We start from the raw sequence: 20,809 nt of genomic DNA on the forward strand, positions 1-20,809 counted from the left end.
GCGTCTTAGAGACCCCAATGACTGGGTCACACACGGTCAACCTTAAACCTGAAGGCTTGAAGGATGCAAACCGATCGTGGCCACCGTTCAATCCAGGGTCGTTCAGACAAAGGATCAATGCCCGGTTGTTAAGGAAAACGGGCCCTGGGCTGAGCGAAGAGCCGCAGCGGCCGCCCCGTTCCTCGCCAGCGGTCGCTGCGCCGCAGGGAGCGTGGATTTGCCGACTCCTCGGGAAAAAAAATCTCTCCCGTCGGGGGATCCCGACCGCATTGCAGCATTCCCCGCCTTCGCCCCCCTTCCTCTTCCTCCTCCTCCTCCCGTTCTGACGATGGGTGGTGGCTGGCAGCCAAAAGTCAGGCCGAGCCGCCCGCTGCCCCCGTGACGTAGATTAGACAGGAAGAAAAGCGTGGGGGGGAGGGGAGGGAGAGGGGGGAGAGAGAGGGAGGGGGAGGGAACGTGAGAAGTGAGGGGAGGAGGGAGAAGGGGGAGGGAGGGAAAGAGAGAGGGGGGAAAGGGGTAGGGGAGAGAGGGAGAGAATGAGAGAGGGGAGAGGAAGAGAGAGGGGTGAATAGAGGGGGAGGGAGAGAGGGGAAAGAGGGAGGGAGAAGGGGGAGGGAGGGAAAGAGAGAGGGGGGAAAGGGGTAGGGGAGAAAGGGAGAGAATGAGAGAGGGGAGAGGAAGAGAGAGGGGTGAATAGAGGGGGAGGAAGAGAGGGGAAAGAGGGAGGGAGGGAAAGAGAGAGGGGGGAAAGGGGTAGGGGAGAGAGGGAGAGAATGAGAGAGGGGAGAGGAAGAGAGAGGGGTGAATAGAGGGGGAGGGAGAGAGGGGAAAGAGGGAGGGAGAAGGGAGGGAGGGAAAGAGAGAGGGGGAAAGGGGTAGGGGAGAGAGGAAGAGAATGAGAGAGGGGAGAGGAAGAGAGAGGGGTGAATAGAGGGGGAGGGAGAGAGGGGAAAGAGGGAGGGAGAAGGGAGGGAGGGAAAGAGAGAGGGGGGAAAGGGGTAGGGGAGAAAGGGAGAGAATGAGAGGGGAGAGGAAGAGAGAGGGGTGAATAGAGGGGGAGGGAGAGAGGGGAAAGGGAGGGAGAGGGGGAGGGAGAGAAAGAGAGAGGGAGGGAGGTAACAAAAGGGGTGAGAGTAAAAGAGAGCGGAAAGAGGGAGGGGAAAAAGAGGGGGAGAAGGAGGGAAAGGGAGAGGGAGAGGGGGAAGAAGGGGGCAGGAGAGAGAGGGGGAGGTGAAAGGGGAGGGAGAGGGAGAAAAAGGGAAGGGAGGGAAAGAGGGGGAGGGAGAGAGATGGGGAAAGGGAGAAAAAGGGAAGGGAGGGAAAGAGAGAGAGGGAGGGAAGTTAGGGAAGGAGAGAAGGGAGAGGAAGACAGAGGGGTGAAGAGAGGGAGGAGGGAGGGAAAGAGAGGGGGAGAGGGAGGGAGGAAAAGGGAGAGAGGGTGGGGGAAAGTGGGGGAGCCTGAGGAGCGCAACCTCCCCGCCCGGCGTGACTCAGCCCCGTTCCTCACGTGCAGGAGGCGCCGCCGCCACCGCCGCGCGCGCGCTGAGTCTTGAGGCGGCGCGTCTGCTGGCAGCGGGCGCCCTTTCCTATATCTCGGCCCTCCCAGAGGCTCCGCGGCTCACAAGCTCCCGGGTGGCCGGCCAGGATCGCAGCCAGCAAGGAAGGCAGGAAGACAGGCAGGAACCCTCGGCGGGAGCGTCTCTCTCTCCCTCTCCCTCTCTCCGTGCCTGAAGCGCCGGCCGTTTCTTCTCTCCCTTCGGGCCAAGAGCCTCCGGCCGGTCTTGCCGTCCCTCGGCCACGATGCGAGCCGCCTTCCCCGCCTGCCTCCTGGCCTTGCTGGCTTGGGCCGCCTCCACCGGCGAGGGCCGAGTGGTGGGCGACGACCAGCCGGGCTTCGCCGAGTGCGATGCCTTCTTCTACGGGCAGGCGCCCCCCGTGGGCTTCCCGGCCGAGCAGGTGGCCAAGGTCTGCCAGAAGTACCGCGGGGAGCCGCGCTTCGCCACCCTCTACAGCACGCGGGAGAAGGTGCCGCTTTTCGCCGCCTTCCGATACACCCCAGGGGAGGCCGCCGGGCAAGAGGAGCAGGAGGAGGAGCAGGAGGCGCGCTGGCTGGTGGAGCCGCAGGTGAGAGCCTCGGGGCGGCGGGAGAGCGTTTCGTGGGGGGAAGCACGAAACGGGGGGTGTGCATGCATGCGTGCGTGCATGCGTGTGTATGCATGTGTGTGTATGTACATGTGTGCATGTGTGTGTGTATGTGCATGTGTGCATGTGCGCGCGGGCAGACGCCCCTGCCATGGGACGTCCCATTGGGGTGCAATGTAGGAGATGCGCTGGGTCAGCCCATGCGACCTGCCAAGCCCAGAGCCTGCCTGCCTGCATTAAGACCTTGCAGATATAGCAATAGCAGTAGACTTATATACCGCTTCATAGGGCTTTCAGCCCTCTCTAAGCGGTTTACAGAGAGTCAGCATATTGCCCCCAACAACAATCCGGGTCCTCATTTTACCCACCTCGGAAGGATGGAAGGCTGAGTCAACCCTGAGCCTGAGATTTGAACCGCTGAACTGCTGATCTAGCAGTAGCCTGCAGTGCTGCATTTAACCACTGCACCACCTCGGCTCTTAAGGCACCATTGTGTCTACTACTCCTACCCATTTCATTCATCCTCGTGTTTATTCTTATATCTATTACTTTGTAAACCATTGACAAATCAAATAAAAATAAAATACCGCTTCATAGTGCTTTACACCGTCCTCTCTAAGGGGTTTTGCCCTCCCTATTTCCCCTCCTCCCCCCAACCACCTGGGTCCTCGGTATTTTTAATGACCCTGGATGGATGGAAGGCTGTCACAACCTTGAGCCAGTCAGGATTTGAACTCCTGGCAGTGAGCGGAGTCAGCCTGCGATACCGCATACTAACCCCCCCCCTCCCCGTGCCACCACGGCTCTCTAGATAGACTTGTGGGGATGCTGAGAAGGAAAAAAGGGGTTGCATTCGATCCTGGAAGAGATCTCTAGAATGCAATTCTTTGCATGCCAAGTCATGTTGAACCAGGCTCTGTGGCTTAGGAAGAGAGCCGCAGTCAGCTGCAGCAGATTCCTTGGTGAAGATCCCCTCCTTTCTTTAACCAAGGCAAGCCCCCATTCACCTCGCTGAAGTCATCCACCCACCAAACCACCAAATTGCTAATCCTTTTGGGTTGCTTCTCTGAGGTGTGGGTCACTTTATAAACCGGACTTTCAGGTCCCATAAATTGGCATGGCTGGGTGGGCCTTTGTTGGAGTTGAAAAAAAACAACCAAAATCCATTGCACCCGGAGGGGTAAACAGGCTGGCAAAAGCTGATGCAGTGAATCTCATCGGTTATAAGGGGATGGGCGGGCTAAGGGAGTCCTCTGTTGACGAAAAGCAGGATTCATGGGACTGGGAACTGTGCTAAGAGAAAAAGCATTTGGAACAGTTTCATGCCATGTAGTTCTCTATGAACACACATGTGCATTCCATTCATTCCGTATATTTCCTTCCTAAGCCAGCAATCTGGCCAATCTGTTGTTTTAAAAGCAGCTTTGGTGCTTTTTACAAATACTATTGCATTGCATATTATTTGACCATCGCCCAGTCAGCCAGATGTTCAGTCTGGGTTTGGCATTTTGGTCTACCTATCCTTACCAAGGACCTGGGATAGGCAGATCTGGATGTTTGACAGATGTTTACATATAGCATTGCAGGATAGAAGCAGTTCCAAGCAAAGCTGCCTTCTGCAATTGACTGATGGCGAATTTGTCAATGCCTATGGTGCTCCAGTTGTTTTCGGATTGCACCCAAGGCACCTATTACTATTGGTACTACCCTTGCTTGCCTTTGACACAGTCGCTCTATTTCTATTTGTAGGTTTTTGATATTTTGTTACCTTCTCCAGTTCTTTCTCTTCTATTCTTCTGTCTCCAGTCACTGCCACATCCACTATCCAGATTTTTTAAAATCTTTCTTATCAACAACCATTAGTACCAGTCGATGGTATTTGTGATGAATTTTTAAATGTTCAGTTGACTGAGTTTCATGTTTCATGAATAAAAAAGATAATAATAATGAAGGTATTTGGTTGATACCTAGGATGCTGGCAGCAATCTGTATTAACCATCAGCACCAGTCAATGATATCTGTGATACATTTTTAAATGTTCAGTTGACTGAGTTTCATGTTTAATGAATAAAAAAGATAATAATAATGAAGGTATTTGGTTGATACCTAGGATGCTGGCAGCAATCCATATTAACCATCAGCACCAGTCAATGATATTTGTGATACATTTTTAAATGTTCAGTTGACTGAGTTTCATGTTTAATGAATAAAAGAGATTAATAATAACAACTGCTATTATTATTTAGTATCTGTAAATCCATTGTTACCTTTGATTTAGGTGTCCTAATAGTACACTGTATGTGCTGACTTTTAAAAATGTGTATCTATAAAAATATGTATCTAAATGTGTATCTAAATGTGTCATTTGTAGCTTTGGATGGGATACATCAGCCTGAGTTTGATGTCCCTTTAGCATTGCAAAATATCAAATGGCTGAATGGCTCTGTGAAATCCTATTAAGTGCACAGTTTTTAACATTTTGGGAAGTCACATCCATCCCATAAGTTTGCTTACTGCACAGAGAGTGATTGCTTAGCAAATTTAACTAAGGGAAGCTCGTGTAATATTTACTGCAGTAAGCACCGTTATAAGGACTAAAACAGAGATATAGAAGGAGGCAGAAGGAAGGATAAAGCGCAGCGTGGAAGGAGCTTATTACTTTAAGTTAGACTCATTTAAAAAAAAAATATTGGGGATTTCAGACAAAAAGATAGCATGCATTCTAGAATTCTGAAAGGAGGATAAAAATGACATTTTTTTGTGCCTTAATTTTAAAAAGAAAACTCAACTCATCAGAATAGAGACTGAAGGACTGTGGCTTCTAGTCCTGACCTAGTCAAAATGCCAGTGGATTACCTTGGACAATTCTCTCTCAAACCTAGGAAAAAGGCAAGCAGTTGGGAAACCTTGTCAAAATAATGGAAGAGACGGGTCTGGGCTGTTGGCAGGAGAATGCTGATGTGAAGGCACTAAAAAAAATATCAATAGCTTTTACTTTAATTGGTGGGGTTATTTTAATCATTTGGTGCAAACACAAGCCTGTTTTTTGTGATTTACAGATTTAGCTTCAAGAGCAGTCATAGCAATAGTACTTAGACTTATATACCGCTTCATAGTGCTTTTACAGCCCTCTCTAAGCGGCTTACAGAGTCAGCCTATTGCCCCCAACAATCTGGGTCCTCATTTTACCTATCTCGGAAGGATGGAAGGATGAGTTAACCTTTAGACTAGTGAGATTTGAACTGCCAAATTGCAGGCAACCGGCAATCAGCAGAACTAGCTTGCAGTACTGCATGCTAACCACTGCGCCACCTCAGCTCTCTGCCTATTCCCTATACCTATTTCCCAAGGTAGAATCCATAGTTTTATGTCCCTAAGTAAACATAACCAGTTACAAAGTTTCCTTGAAAAGAAAACTGTGATCCTGTATCTGGCCATAATCCAAGTGCTTTAAGCAAAGGTGAATTTGGAGCCTGGTGTAGAAGAAGCTGTATCAATTCAATCGCATGAAGTATGTGTAGTGGTATGTGGGAAAGACCTTGGGTGACTGAAGAAAGAGATACTGACTAGGGAACAGTTAGATAAGAGACCGCATAGCCCACAGCTATGAAATGGGAAGGGCAAGAAGACTCACAAGGGACGCTATCTACTTTCTTGGGTTGTAAAGGAGATGGCGGGAGTATTGGACTTTCAGACGTGCAAACTTTATTGCTGTTTTACAGCAAAATAGAATTAGCTGATACGTTTCCTATCGGATCTACCTGGGAAGGCTGACAGTATCTGATAGGAGTGAATGTTTCGGCACGCAGGTGCTTGATTTAAGGAAAGGAAACGTGAAGGGAATGTTAGGAAATTCAATGCTAATCCTTCTCTGCAACTTGCTAATTATTTCTTTTGAAGCAGCTATGCAGGTGGGGGAGTGGCTCTAATGCATTCCAAAAAACAGAACAGGCTAGACACAGCGTTTCCCCTTGAAGGAAAGCAAGGCAAAAACTGGGTGTGCACTGTTAGTTTGGGGAAGGCAGACGGATTGAAAAAGAATGACTCTTGATGTTGCAATTCTGATTTCCCCAAACATGATTCCCCTTCAGGGTTTGGCTTTGCCAGCAAAACGCGATTGTAGCTTTAATCTAATGCCCAGAAAATCTCTGGCTAAGGATCAATTGATTAGGTGCCATCCAGTTGGTATAGATCAGTGATGGTCATGCAGAAACATCATGGAAGCATCACACGTGTATGTGCACGCTTCTCGGGTCCATGGTCTGGAAAAACCGAACTTCCGGGTTCTAGTGTGCATGCGTGCCTGACGATCAGCTGGCTGGCGCACATGCGCAGGCTGGTTTTTGGCACTGCCACGTACGTGAAGGGATTACGCTCTGGAAAAGCCGAACGTCCGGGTCCTAGCATGCAACAATCAGCTGGCCGGCACTCATGCACGTACTGGTTTTTGGCACTGTCATGCGCGCAAAGGACAGCTGATAGTCATGTCAGAAGCCGAGGTGGCGCAGTGGTTAGGGTGCAGCACTGCAGGCTACTTCAGCTGACTGCAGTTCAGCAGTTCGGCTGTTCAAATCTCACCGGCTCAAGGTTGACTCAGCCTTCCATCCTTCCGAGGTGGGTAAAATGAGGACCCAGATTGTTGGGGGCAATGTGCTGACTCTGTAAACCGCTTAGAGAGGGCTGAAAGCCCTATGAAGCGGTATATAAGTCTAACTGCTATTGCTATTGCTATTGCTATTGCTATGTGCACATGCAAGCCAGAAACCCGGAAGACAAACAGGCAAGGCCGAATGTGCCGGGTGACATGGCTTCGTGTGCCACTTTGGGCATGCGTGCCATAGGTTGGCCATCACAGGTATAGACTCTTAGTGACTACCTAGATAGGTTTTCTCCATGTGATATGTTCCTAACCTGTTCTTTCAATGGTGCGCCCATCACCACTGTAACTCAGTCCATCCACCTTGCTGCTGGCCATCCACTTCCTTCTCTTTCTTTCTACCTTTCCCAACTCCAACAAAAGGGAGAAAGTTAGCCATTGGCTCAGAACTCAACATTCCTGCTTTTCCCTCCCAAGCAGGGTTGGCTAACTTTGCCAAGATTTTTTCTAGGGGTCACCCACCTTTCGGACCTCAGGGACCACTAAATTAATAATTTTAAAGCCCGTGGACCACTAATATGATCTGCCTAATGACCGGCTGGGTGGGCATGTCTAGGTGGTCATGTGACTGGGTGGGCATGGCTAACTCAATGTCACTCACCTTGAGGGGCACCTCGCCACTCTCTATTCGGCCCTCCCCTCCCAGCCACTCCTTACCTCCCCGCCTGCGCTCCTTAAGACCCCAACAGGAAGCAGTTGTTGGGGTTCCACCACAAAACCGCGGTAGACTAAAGCGCGGTGACAAAACAGCACCGTCAAAACCGCGTGACAACAGCACGCCGACAACAGCGCGCTGACAGAAGCGCGCTGTAACATAACCCTAAAAATAACCCTAAACCTAACCCTAAACCTAACCCTAAACCTAACGCTAAACCTACCCTAAACCTAACCCTAAACCTAACCCTAAACCTTACCTTAAGTTAAATTGCGCTTCTGTCGGCGCGCTGTTGTCGGCGTGCTGTTGTCGGCGCGCTTTTGACATTGCGGTTTTAGCGCCGCGGTGTTGTCAGCGCGCTTTTGACGTTCGCGGTTATGTCGTGCCACGGTTGTTGGAGCTAAGCAGCCACCACGAGAAAGATTTGGCAAAACAGCTGGCTCAGTTCAAATTGGATCTGACCGAGAAGGAGGCTCAGTAGAAGCACCTCACTATGAGCATAGGCTTTCCAAGCCAAGGGAAGACCTGCGGGAGTGCAAGGCCAGATATCGGCCCCTGGAGCTCAGCAGGCTGAGATGGTCAGCCAGTTCCAGGCCATGATGTAGTCCCACTGGAACAAGGCCCTCCGGCTCTTTGTCACCAGCCTTCGCCCAAAACCCTGCACCTGAAGGCTAAAACAGACCCCAAATTGGAATTTCTGCCCCCCCTCTGACCTACACAAAAAGACCCCAAAGGGGGAGACTCTCTGCAGCAACACAAGCGTTCATTTCACGTATCCATCCCAGGGGGCGGAGTTTCAGGACCCCTGATTTAGTGCAATATTAAAAAATGCAAATAATTTTTCTGCAGATCACCAAAATTTTCTCACAGACCACCAATTGGTGACCTCTGGTCTATGCCACAAGCTAACAACTCTCAGATTTGGCTGACCATTCTTTTTGATGAAAACTTTTTCAGAGGAATATGAGATGCTGCTTGTGTTAAAACTGACCTTGGGATTCGTCTAGTTTAGGACGGTTTAGTTACCTAAGATCTCTCAAGAACAATTCCAGGGTTGTTCCATTTTGTTACCATTTGAGACTTTATTTTTACTCCGGAGAAGCCACTGCTTGGAAGTTTTACACACGAAGTGCATCTTTGAGTAATAAGCTGGCCTCTTTTTGACTTCATCACTGAGGGCTTGCTGGATGTTAATTTAACAGTGCAATTAGCAGCTCCTTTAATCACTTCAATATAAACACTTTTCTGGATTGCAACGGGGAGCAATTATTTTAGGCATAACTTAACTTTCTGCCTTCAGTCCATATCTCTAATTATTGGCAATATGAAAATGGGATCGTTGGGTTTGCATCTGGGCCTCTGCTATCTAGGGAGGGGAGGCAGTTGGTGATAGTGATAGAGCTATGACTATAGACATCAGCCAAGAGGATAAGAAGAGTGTCGTTTATTACCAGCCTGGCTAAAGAAATTGGGTAGGAGGTCATTGGGCAGAGGATGAGATCTAGGAGGAGATCAAGAGACGAGATCAAGGGATCACTGGAAGGGATTTTGCACAAGGTGATTTATGGAGCAGGAGGCTCATTCTGCCAGGGTCAGAAAATATTTAAAGGAAAACTGCCGACAGAGCAAGTCGAAAGCAAATGCAAGTAGATAAATAGGTACCACTTCAGTAACAGTGTTGGGTGCATCAGCATATAGTCACATGACCATGGAAAGGGTCTTTGGACAACACAGACTCTCCCAGCTGAGAAACGGAGGGGAGCATCACGCCCTGGGCAGCAGTAACCTTTACCTTTTTCAAGGAAAGCGTTTTAGGGAGTGGGTTGTAACAAAGGAGAGAAAGAATAATGTTGCCTAGCATTTTGGGAAGGGGGGATGTTCCCCATCGGTACAAATTAAGAGCTGGTGCTTTTGACAGGATTGCTGGGAATGGAAGACCAGCTTTCCATGGATGCTATTTTCTTGGGATAATCCAGGGGTCGGCAAGTTCCTAACCAGAAGTCCCCCATTCAATTCTGGAGCAGACCAGAAGTCCGGTTCCTCCACCATAGAGTCCCCTCCTAGCACGGTTTCCTTTTTCCTCTACCTGTCCTAACCGGAAGCCGTATCCATTGTGGCGCCAACCGATGACAGGGAGCCACAGCAGAGGGACTGAGACAACTCTCTGCTGTAAATTTAAACTAAAATCTGACTTGGCTTGTTTCCAGAACACTTAACTTCTGACCTAATCCTATTATTTTTAGGGTTAACGACACTGGTGGGATCTCATAATTTTCTCATGTTGGACTGTGATGTTCTTCCCAGGACTGCCCTGCCTCTTATCCAGTATATTGAGAAGAAAGCATACTGTATTTTTCGGAGCATAAGTCACACCTTTCCCCACCCAAAAAGAGGGTGAAAATCTGGGTGCGTCTTAAACACTGCATACAGCATTTTTGACCTACTGAAACCCCTCCCCCTTTGCAAAAATGGATATGCAGAGGGTTTGGGAGGCTTGCAAAGTGCTCCTGGAGGCTGGGGAGGACAAAATCGAGCAAAGAATATGCCGTTTTTGCTCGTTTGTGCCCCCCAAGTCCCCAGGAGCACTCTACAGGCCTCCCAAAGCTCTCCATTCCCCCCCTTTTTTTGCAAAAAAAATAGGGGTTTGGGAGGCCTGCATAATGCAAAACCTTTTTCAAAAAAAAATTACCTCTTCAAAATCATGGTGCGTCTTATACTCCGGTGTGTCTTATAGTCCGAAAAATACGGTATATATGCTTATTATTATTATTATTTTTTTCTTTCTCTCCCTGAGGTTTCTCAGGCTATTTATGATCTCTCTGAGGACCTGATAAGCGGTTTGTTCCCATGTTCCCTCTGAAGGAGGCTAGGATTGTACCAACCTCTGCCCTGACCACGGTGGTCTGCAAACAAGCTTCTTCTCAAAACAGAAGGACGTTTGACTGCAAGATGAATAGGGAAGGGAAAAAAGCAACCGGGGGAGTCCCTCAAACAAACATATCCCATTGTAATGACTCAGTTGGCTTACAACAGGCTCCTTTCAAGGCGAGCATTGTGTGCGTCCAGGGAGCCAATTAGTCTCCGAAGCCTATTTGGAGGACCAGCTAATGCCATGCTATGTTCACTGCCTTAGCTGCTGTGCATGTTTTTCCTGATAGGGCATGAAAACAGGCGTGGTATTTGGGGTTTCAGAATGAGGCGCAGGAGAGCATTATCATTCTGAGGTGGCAAAACATTAAGCAACAAACTAATATTTCATCCAGGTTCCTTTGGGACCTCAGTGAGACAGCTGTAAATAACAATGTATACAGTAGCCTCCTTTCCCCATTCTAGATAAGAGAGCCGAGGTGGCGCAGTAGTTAGAGTGCAGTACTGCAGGCCACTTCAGCTGACTGCTATCTGCAGTTCGGCGGTTCTAATCTCACCGGCTCAAGGTTGACTCAGCCTTCCATCCTTCCGAGGTGGGTGAAATGAGGACCCAGACTGTGGGGGCGATATGCTGACTCTGTAAACCGCTTAGAGAGGGCTGAAAGCCCTATGAAGCGGTATATAAGTCTAACTGCTATTGCTATTGCTATATTTGGGCTAAAGCATCCATCATCCCCAGGCTGCACTTTACATTATTGTTAGTCTAGCTTGGAGAGATGAATGCACAGAGATCACAGTAACATTCCTCCATACAATAGGTTACTAAATTAACCTGAAGAATTGTATAATAGTTAGCTAACAAACAAACAAGCCATTTTTTGCATGGGCTAAGAAACCTTTTTAGGAACCTTAGAGTCTCTAACCCACCCTCTTAAGGGACGTGGTGGCTCAGTGGCTAAGGCGCTGAGCTTATTGATCAGAAAGGTTGGCAGTTTGCCGGTTTGAATCCTTAGCGCCGCGTAACAGAGTGAGCCCCCGTTAATTGTCCCAGCTTCTGCCAACCTAAAAGTTCTAAAGCATGTAAAAATGCAAGTAGAAAAATAGGAACCACCTTTGATAGGAAGGTCACAGCGTTCTGTGTGCCTTGGCGTTTAGTTATGCCGGCCACATGACCACGGAGATGTCTTCGGACAGCGCTGGCTCTTCGGCTTTGAAACGGAGATGAGCACCGCCCCCTAGAATCAGGAATGACTAGCACATATTTGCAAAGGGAACCTATACCTTAACTTGGATAGATGAATGCATAGGGATCACAGTAACACACCTTAATACAACAGATTACTAAATTAACCCATTTCCCGGATTTGTATGACTGAACCTTACCTTAGCCAGCAAGCTAACAAACAAACAAACCATTTTTTGCATGGTGCTAAGAATCCTAGTAAGAATTCGATTAATTCTAATCAAGCTTAAGATGTTGTGGGAATGGAGATATCGGGTTTTTAATTAATCGTATTGTCTGGTTGTAAGACGTGCCTCCCAGTAGCTATGGGAGAAGGAGTCTTGTAGATAGCGTTGTAATAAGAAACATTTCAGCAACATGCCTTAGGAGTGAGATATGTTACTATTTCTGTAGCATATAATCAGCTGTCAAGCTCTACTGTGTTCCCTCCACTTTTTCTCCCCATTTGTCCTTGGAGAAATAGAAGAATGCCTGATTCATATAATGGCAGAGGCGTGGTTCACTCGTCTAGATCGGGCACTTTATAAAACCAAATGGTATCTTATATACATAGTCCTCGATTTATGACCATAGTTGAGACTAGGCTTTCCGTTTGCTAAGCAAGGTAGTCGTTAAGCGAGTTGCACCTGATTTTATGAACTTTTTTTTAACCACTGCTGGGAAATGAATCACTGCTGTTCCTAAGTGAATCGCATGGCCGTTCAGTGAATCTGGCTTCTCCTGTTGCGCGTTGGAAGCTGGCTGGGAAGATCTCAAATGGCAATGACCCCTGGATGCTGCAACCTTCATAAATACTAGCCAGTTGCCAAGCAACTAAATCTTGATCATATGGTGTTGAGGATGCTGCAACCATCGTGCTTTTTATTCAATGTCCTAAAGGCGTTTTTTCCAGGAGGCAACTGGACTTTCTTGTTTTTTTTTCTTTTGAAGAGGTTTTGCTTCTTATCCAAGAAGCTTCTTCGGTTCAGAGCTGAAGAAGCTTCTTGGATGAGAAGCGACGTGGCACGACAAAACCGCGTTCGACTAAAGCGCGCCCGATTAAACCGCGTCGCTGACGTCATCAACAGGGCGACAACAGTGAGCGCGGAGAAAGAAGGGCACTTTAAATAGCGCTTTGAAAGCAAGCCGATTCAAGTTAAGGTAAGGGTTAGGTTTAGGGTTAGGTTTAGGGTTAGGTTTAGGGTTAGGTTAAGGGTTAGGGTTAGGGTTAGGTTTAGGGTTAGGTTAAGGGTTAGGATTAGGTTTATCGTTAGGTTAAGGGTTACGTTTAGGGTTACGTTTAGGGTTAGGTTTAGGGTTACGTTTAGGGTTACGTTTAGGGTTAGGTTAAGGGTTAGGTTAAGGGTTAGGTTTAGGGTTAGGTTTAGGGTTAGGTTTAGGATTAGGTTTAGGGGGGTTAGGTTTAGGGGGGTTAGGTTTAGGTTTAGGGGTTAATTTTAGGTTTAGCGTTTACAGCGTGCTTTTTTCTCCGCGCTGTTGTCGCGCTGTGATGACGTCAGCTACGCGGTTTCGTCGAGCGCCCTTTAGTCGAACGCGGTTTTGTAGTGGAACCGAGAAGCGAAAGGTCTTCAAAAGAAAAAAAAGCAACAAGAAAGTCCAGTTGCCTCCTGAAAAAAGCACCTTTGGGACAACTGTGACCTGGATGGCTGAGAATCTCTACAGACTTTTAGCTATGCAATTTGGGATGAACACCCCTTGAATGGTGTGGAAGTAGGAATGGATTTCCAGGGGAAAAATGGCTGTTTACAGGAACCATTTGCACCACTCAGGTGACCCCGAGGACACAGATAAACCTCCAAGTGCTTCAACCACCCTCTAAAAGGATGCAAATGACCAGCTGTCTGCAAGGAATATAAATCCTTCCATCCCCCACTATCCTGTCAGACCTGAAGAAGCTTCTTGGATGAGAAGGGAAATGTCTTCCAAAGAAAAAACAAGAAAGTCCCGAAAAAAATCCTTTGGGTCATCAATGACCTGGATGACAGAGAAATCTCTACAGGCTTCTTTTTCAATGCTTTTGTAACTTCAAGCAATTGTGGTTGAAATTCAAAGACCCACCTGTGATTTGAACAGGGCGTCACGTTGCCAAACTCCAGGCATCAGTTCATAGCTCATGTCCAAAATTCACCAACAGAACCTGAGCAGCATTGTATAATAATTGCCTGCTAGTGAGAACAATTAGGCATAATTAGCCAAAACGATAACACTTACACGTGAGACTCTGCCCCAAGGGTGCAACCTTCATTTCAAGTTTAGCTCCGTTGCACCAATGTAGTGTCTGTTCGGTGAGTAAATGAGCATCCTCAATGATTTAGAAAGAAGATCATGCTAGGCCAGTCTTTGCTGTATGTTCCTCATTTGGTACTTGGCTGATCTAGGCATGCAAGGAATTCATGGTATTATCTGAGATAAAGAATAGCAACAACAGACGAAGCACTGATGGTAGAGATGGGATTTGACTGGAATAATCTCAACAGCAGCTTTCTGTTCATTTCTACATGGAAAATGGTCTAGTACTGATCCAATTTAAAGAGTTTGAAGGGGGATGAATAAGCTTTGATGCTTTCTCATCTCCTTGTAGAACCTTGGCAACTGATGGAGAAAATGTTCAAGTAATCTACTGGTAGTCCTCGAGATATAACCACAGTTGAGCACAAAATTTATGTTGTTAAGTGAAACACTTGTTAAGTGAGTTTCCCCCCATTTTATGAGTTATCTTGCCATAGTGGTTAAGTGAATCATTGCCTTTGTTAAGTTAGTGACACGGTTGCTGAGTGAAATGTCTTTGCTTGTCAGAATGTCACAAAGGCGACCACATGAATAGAGAATAGAATAGAATAGAATAGAACAGAACTGAACTGAACTGAATAGAATAACGGAGTTGGAAGGGACCTTGGAGGTCTTCTAATCCAACACCCTGCTTAGGCGGGAAACCCTACACCACTTCAGACCAATGGCTATCCAACATCTCCTTAAAAACTCCCAATGTTGGAGCCTTCCCAAGTCGTCACTTATAAAGCCCTTCATGGTATTGGACCTGGGTACTTGAGAGACTGCCTGCTGCCAATTACCTCCCAAAGACCCATTAGATCACACAGATTAGGCCTCCTCCGGGTTCCATCTACTAGCCAATGTCATCTGGCCACTACCCGGGGGAGGGCCTTCTCTGTGGCGGCTCCAGCCCTTTGGAATGAGCTCCCCGCAGAGATTCGGACCCTCACCTCTCTCCAGGCCTTCCGAAAAGCTGTTAAAACCTGGCTGTGTCGGCAGGCCTGGGGTCGATGAGTTCCTTTCCCCTCTTGAATCGTGTGGCTGTTGGTTGTTTTAAATGCCCTGTACTTTTTGTAGTTTTTGTGTTTTTCCCTCCCCCCCTCCTTGGGTTTGTGCGCCGCCCTGAGTCCCGCTGGGAATAGGGCGGCATATAAATAAAATGAACCTCGAACCTTCTGGAAGCAAACTGTTCCACTGATTAATTGTTCTCACTGTCAAGAAATTTCTTCTAGTTCTAGGGTGTTTCTCTCCTTGATTAGTTTCCACCCATTGCTTCTTGTTCTACCCTCAGGTGCCTTGGAGAATAGCTTGACTCCCTCTTTTTTGTGGCAATCCCTGAGATATCAGAACCCTGCTATCATGTCTCCCCTAGTCCTTCTTTTCATTAAACTAGACATACCCAGTCCCAGCAACCTTTCTTTATATGTTTTAGCCTCATGACCCTGAGACACTGCAACTGTCATAAATACAAGTCAGTTGCCAAACATCTCGATTTTAATTGGATATCCAACCAATTTCCCATCAAGTTTCCACTTCATTGTCTCAAGTGTAGAAGAGCCCACTGCTACTCTAGGCATTGTTCTGCCATCAAAGAGTTCTTATTGTTAGTTGTGTTTTTTAAAGCCTAACTCAAAATCCGCCTCCACCCACCTATTTCTGTCCCACAGAAAACAGAGAATGTACCGTGTTACCCCAAAAATAAGACAGGGTTTTATTTTCTTTTGACTCCCCAAATAAGTACTTGGCCTTATTTTCAGGGAGGTCTTATTATTTTTGAGGTGCAGGAAGCGGCGAGCGTGGTCACCTCATGGCTGCTGCTGTGTTGCAATATTTTTGGGGAGGGCTTATTTTCAGGGGAGGGCTTATTTTCAGGGGAGGGCTTATTTTCAGGGGAGGGCTTATTTTAGCGCATGCGCTCAAAAGCCCAATTGGGCTTATTATCTGGGGAGGTCTTATTTTCAGGGAAACAGTATCTGTTCTCTCGTAGGTCACTATTACATTTCCCCCATAATGTTCTGTTCAGGCTAAAAAAAGCCATTATTTTTAAAGAATGAAGAATGATGAAATTTTGACCTGAAAAACATAACTACAGTCATCTAGACTCAACAACCATTCATTTAGTAACTATTAGAAGTTACAGCAGCACTGAAAAAAAGTGACTCATGACTGTTTTTCACATTTACGACGGTTGTAGCATCCCCATGGTCACATCAAAATTTGGATGCATAGTCATTAAATAAACTACGTTACTAATTTAACAACTGCAGCAATTCACTTAACAAGCGGCAAGGAAGTTCAGCAAATGGGGCAAAACTCACTTAACAACTGTCTCACTTAACCACACAAATTTTGGGCTCAATTGTGGTCATAAGTTGAGGGCCATCTGTAATAATAGGCAAGTGGTTTCTAAGTGGGTGCAGAACGCCATTGCCACCGGAGTTGTCAAATTGGCCAGAACTGTTCCAGCAATGATTTTGAGATTGTAGTCAGGGGTCGTATGTAAAATCCTCCATGTCAGGGAACATTTCTTGATGGAAGTAAAACTCTGCCTTGCTTGGCAGTCTTGTTTATTTAATAGAGTACAACATCAACACATTCCTGAATTATGTAGTCATTTTTAACTTCCTGAGAATGACGTGGGGATTTCCACCTTTGTTTAACTTTCTGTTTCCCGTGGTGATGAAGACTTCTAGCCTTTTTACTTGAGGTGTCTTGGAATGTTACAGAATGTAGAACCTACTGACTATGGAATGGGACTGATGGCGAATCTATGGCATGCGTGCCAGAAATGGCACACAGAGCCATCTCTCTAAGCACACCAGCTGTCGCCCGTTGCTCTTCCAGGTTCTGGCATGAACATGCATGCCGGCCAGCTGGTCTTTGCATTCGGGGGAGTGCCAAAAAACGGAAGAACAGATCCCTGGCGCACATGCGCATGCCGTAAACCAGAAGCTCAGCTTCCGGGTGTGCACATGCATGCCGGGGAATTACTCTTCCGGTTTCCGGTGCTTCCGCACGTGCACTGGGGAGCTGCTCTTCCGGGTTTTGGTGCTCCCTATGCTTGTGTGTGCACTCCTGTTTCGGCACTCGGTGCCAAAAAGGTTTGCCAACACTGGAATATGAGTCAGAAGAACTAATTCATGACAGGAGGCTGCCAAAATCTGAAACAGGAAGGGAGGTTTATGTGTAAGGCTGCTCCACATGGTTTATATAACTTCATGATTGAAGAACCAATCAATGTAAGGTTTCTGCATGTACAATGCAAGCATCCTTCTGGGTTAATTCCATAAATCATGGTTATATTAATCATACCTAACTATGTCATGAGATACTAGGCTGACCTTTAAAAATCACATCATAGGTATGTATTAACCTTTCTTGGGTTGCCTCAAAATCTTCCCAGCATTCTTTTCCCCCAAGGTGCTTATGAATTGACTGGTCCATGACCAATAAATAATACCGAAACAAATATAAAATCAGAAAGTTCAGTTGTCCCCATTGCTAGCTGCTAATTCTAGATTTTAAAAAATGGCGGCGCATGTTTGAAATTTGCAATCAATTTGAGCATTTAAAAATTATGCATAATTTCAAGATCTTAACTCTGGACACAGGCTTTGTTATAAAATTTGCCATTTAAAAGGACAATACCAGGATTATCTTGAAACATCCATCACTAAAATATTGGAAATGATTTACGTTTTCTAAAATTATGGAATATGTGATGCTTCTTTTAAGCTTGGCTGATGGCTTTCAGGTTTGTTTATTTATATCCTACTTTTATTAATTTTATAAATAAGTGAAGGCAGCAAATATGCCTAAAACGTCTCCTATTTTCCCTGCAACAACAACCCTGTGAAGTGAGTTGGGCCCAAAGTCACCCATCTGCTTTGATGCCTAAGTCAGGACTAGAACTCATAGTCTCCTGGTGATTGGACAAATGTCCCCCCAGCCAACTTTCATGCCTAAAACAGAACTAGAACTCACAGTCTCCTGTGTCAGCGTTCCAAGTATCATGTAGAATTAAATCAGAGTCCAAGGCAAAACGATCCTTAAAAGTTCCAATTTAATAAAGCAGACATTTTAGCACATCCGTGTTAATCCCAATTCTGGAAATGACATCAGAATTTCACCCAGTTAAAAGTTCATGATCTTGTCCCCACACCCACAATCCATCACATGGTCCAATCTTCTTCTTCCACGCTGGCATCCACACCCAGCTGCTTCCAGTAAGGTATAAAAGTGTGGAGGCAAAAGATGACTTTGGTCTTCTAGGAAAGAAGGACAATAACACATTCCATAATCCTACTTCTGTCTATTCCCCCCTCCCATCAACTATACTAATGAAACAAGAGAAAGTTTGGCAGGCCAAAATTCTATAAGGAATATAATTGCAGGCCTGACATCCTGGTTTGTAGCCTGGTGCCTTAATCACCCAAACAAACTGGCTCTCAGATGTTTCATTACCCACCTAGCTAACATCATCGTTGCAGATTTCCAAAATGTTCTTTCCAACCATTTATTTGGGGGGTGGGGGATGGATGGAATTCACAGTTTGCAGGAAATGACTCAGACGGCAAATATGGATTATGAATTCAGCAGTTTCTCTTCTCTCTTTTTCAGATTGATGACCCTGGAAACAAACAGGAAGAAATGATGCCCGAAGCTGAGATTGCAGAGGCATTGGAACATCTGGGGAGAAACCAGGCCCTCATGGCAGACTATGTAGACTCTGGCTACGAGAGGGGGAACCTGAACCCCAGCTGCCTTCATAAGGATGACCATCACGTTGCCACCCACACGCTGACCAATGCAGTGCCACTCTCCCCTCCTTTCCAGGAACTTTGGCACTGGGAGGTTGAGCAGCTGGTCATTCACAGTTTGGCTCCCAACTGTGAAAATGGGAAAGATCTCCATCTCCTCTCCGGAGCGATACCTTCCTCTCTGAAAGTAAAGGACAAAATGGCGGTCCCCAAATCCGTCTGGCTGGCAGCTTGCTGTGACAATGGTGCCGAAACCTGGTCGGTGGGATTTATCAAAGAGGCCGATGCGGAGAGTCGCCTGGAAGACCTCACGTTAGAAGCTCTTGAGAAGAAGCTTCCTGCTGGAGCTGAGCTCTTCAAGGACCACTGTGGCCAAGACAGGCAGGATCCTAAGAAGCTGGAGGCAGTGTTGCGCTCGGCGAAGGATGTCCAGGCGAAGAAACCGGACAAACCGCGCATGAAAAAGCCCACTCAGAGCAAGCACACTCAGACCGCCAAGGAGGAGAGCGGCTTCCTGAAAAACCTTTGCCACTTCATTGTTACCCCGATCTGGAAACTGGTTAAATTTGTTTGCTATCTGATTTGCCAACTTGTGAAAGGCGTGTGGTGTTTGCTGAGGTGGATTGTCCAGAAGATTTTGTGTGCTGTGTGGACCTTCATCAAAGGGATAAGCCTGGCTCTTCTGGATATCTTTATCTGCCTGGGCCGAGTGGGTGTCAGCATCTTGAATGGCATTGCGAAAAACATCTACAATGTCCTGATGGTGACCTACAGGATTCTTAGCGTCCCCGTTAACCTGATCCTGGATATTGTGTCTTTCCCTTTTTACACCCTGGGTGCCATTCCTGGTGTGCTCAAAGATATCGCTTCAGGCATTGGGGGCCTGTTCATATTGGTCATCAATGCTACCACAAGTTTGGTGAAGGGCCTAAACCATGTTGTGTCTTTCCTAGCTAGCAAGATTCTTCCCACGACTGTTTTTTAAGACTGACTCCAGAGATTATCTTCCAAAAGCAATATTTGTCTTCTCTTATTGCTTATCTTCAGCTATTCTTATACGTATTTATTGTGGTGACATTTCCAGTGATGAACCGATGTTCTGGTAACATGGGTGAGCTTATGTAAGCCTGAAATGGGGATTTAATGGCAAATTAAAATTGCACTTATTGTAAAACGTTGAACTTGTGGAGCAGTTGAACTTATTGGCTTCTTACTTCTTGTGTCCAGCCTTTCGGGGGGAAAAAAAACCATGGAACACTCTGGATCTGAGATTGACTAAAACATCTTAAAAAAATGTGGATAAGTGCATTGTTCTTAGCAAGCAGTGATGGCCCAAATCTTTTGGCTCTCTGGATAATCCAGCAACCTCTAGTTGTGCTGGATTGCAATCACCATCATTTTCAACCAGAATGATCCTCCGCTGTTTTGGGGTAGAAATTTTTGATGTTGTAATCCATCTCTTCTGGAGGACATTGGGATGGAGAAAACCGAGTTCTAAAATATGGAAAGGATTTCCCTGTGGATGCAGATGGTTTTTCAAAGATTTTAATGGTTTTGTAAACTCAAGGTCATCTTAGTACAGTGATAGTGGTTTGAATTCACTGACCCCAAATTTAATGCTGCCTAAACTATAAGTGTGATTAGGGAAGAGGCCATCTACTTAACACCCCAGTTACTGAGCCGTGCTACTAATCTAACTTGGCTTAATTTATGATCTGTGCATTATGCTTGTTTCATTATCTTCAAGTCAAGTAAGAGCCGTGGTGGTGCAGTGGTTAGAATGCAGTACTGCAGGCTAATCCTGCCGACTGCCAGCAGTTCGATTCTCACTGGCTGAAGGTTGACTCAGCTTTCCATCCTTCTGAGCTCAGTAAAATGAGGAGCCAGATTGTTGGGGGCGATAAGCTGACCACTTAGAGAGGGCTGTAAAGCAGTGTGAAGCGGTATATAAGTCTAAGTGCTATTGCTGCTAATAGGGATGGTAAATTAGGGCAGCATTTTAGGAACCCAGCAACTAAAGCTTGCTAAAGAAAAAAAAGGAAATTCCCAGAGTGAAGTCGTGCAAAGAGATTGACTTAGTCCTTCATTTAGATCTCACATTGAGCATGAATGGGATTCATGCATTATGGAAAGCTTCTAGTTGCTTCATTGGTTAAATGCATGAGCCATAATTATCTTGTTTCACACAGCAGACTTAAGTCCTAAAGTTTGGT

The 20,809-nt window shown here is 46.4% G+C and overlaps 1 protein-coding gene across 1 annotated transcript; it reads left to right on the forward strand.

Moving 5' to 3' along the window:
- The first annotated feature begins 1,577 nt into the window (after positions 1–1,577).
- Positions 1,578–19,777, forward strand: ENDOD1 (endonuclease domain containing 1). The gene is made up of 2 exons (XM_014070053.2): positions 1,578–2,124; positions 18,457–19,777. Exons 1-2 carry the CDS (start codon positions 1,801–1,803, stop codon positions 19,579–19,581), a joined length of 1,449 nt encoding a protein of 482 aa, XP_013925528.2. The 5' UTR covers positions 1,578–1,800; the 3' UTR covers positions 19,582–19,777.
- The last annotated feature ends 1,032 nt before the right edge of the window (positions 19,778–20,809 follow it).

This window comes from Thamnophis sirtalis, unplaced genomic scaffold (genome assembly GCF_051295495.1).
Source record: "Thamnophis sirtalis isolate CommonGarterSnake01/CBP01778 unplaced genomic scaffold, rThaSir2_p1.2 scaffold_8, whole genome shotgun sequence".
In the NCBI taxonomy this organism is placed as follows: domain Eukaryota; kingdom Metazoa; phylum Chordata; class Lepidosauria; order Squamata; family Natricidae; genus Thamnophis; species Thamnophis sirtalis.

Excerpts from the sequence above, each read along its gene's own strand:
- ENDOD1 (XM_014070053.2), top strand. The coding sequence starts at position 1,801 with ATGCGAGCCGCCTTCCCCGCCTGCCTCCTGGCCTTGCTGGCTTGGGCC. Across the intron at positions 2,125-18,456 it reads GCTGGCTGGTGGAGCCGCAG|ATTGATGACCCTGGAAACAA; the intron begins GTGAGAGCCTCG and ends TCTCTTTTTCAG.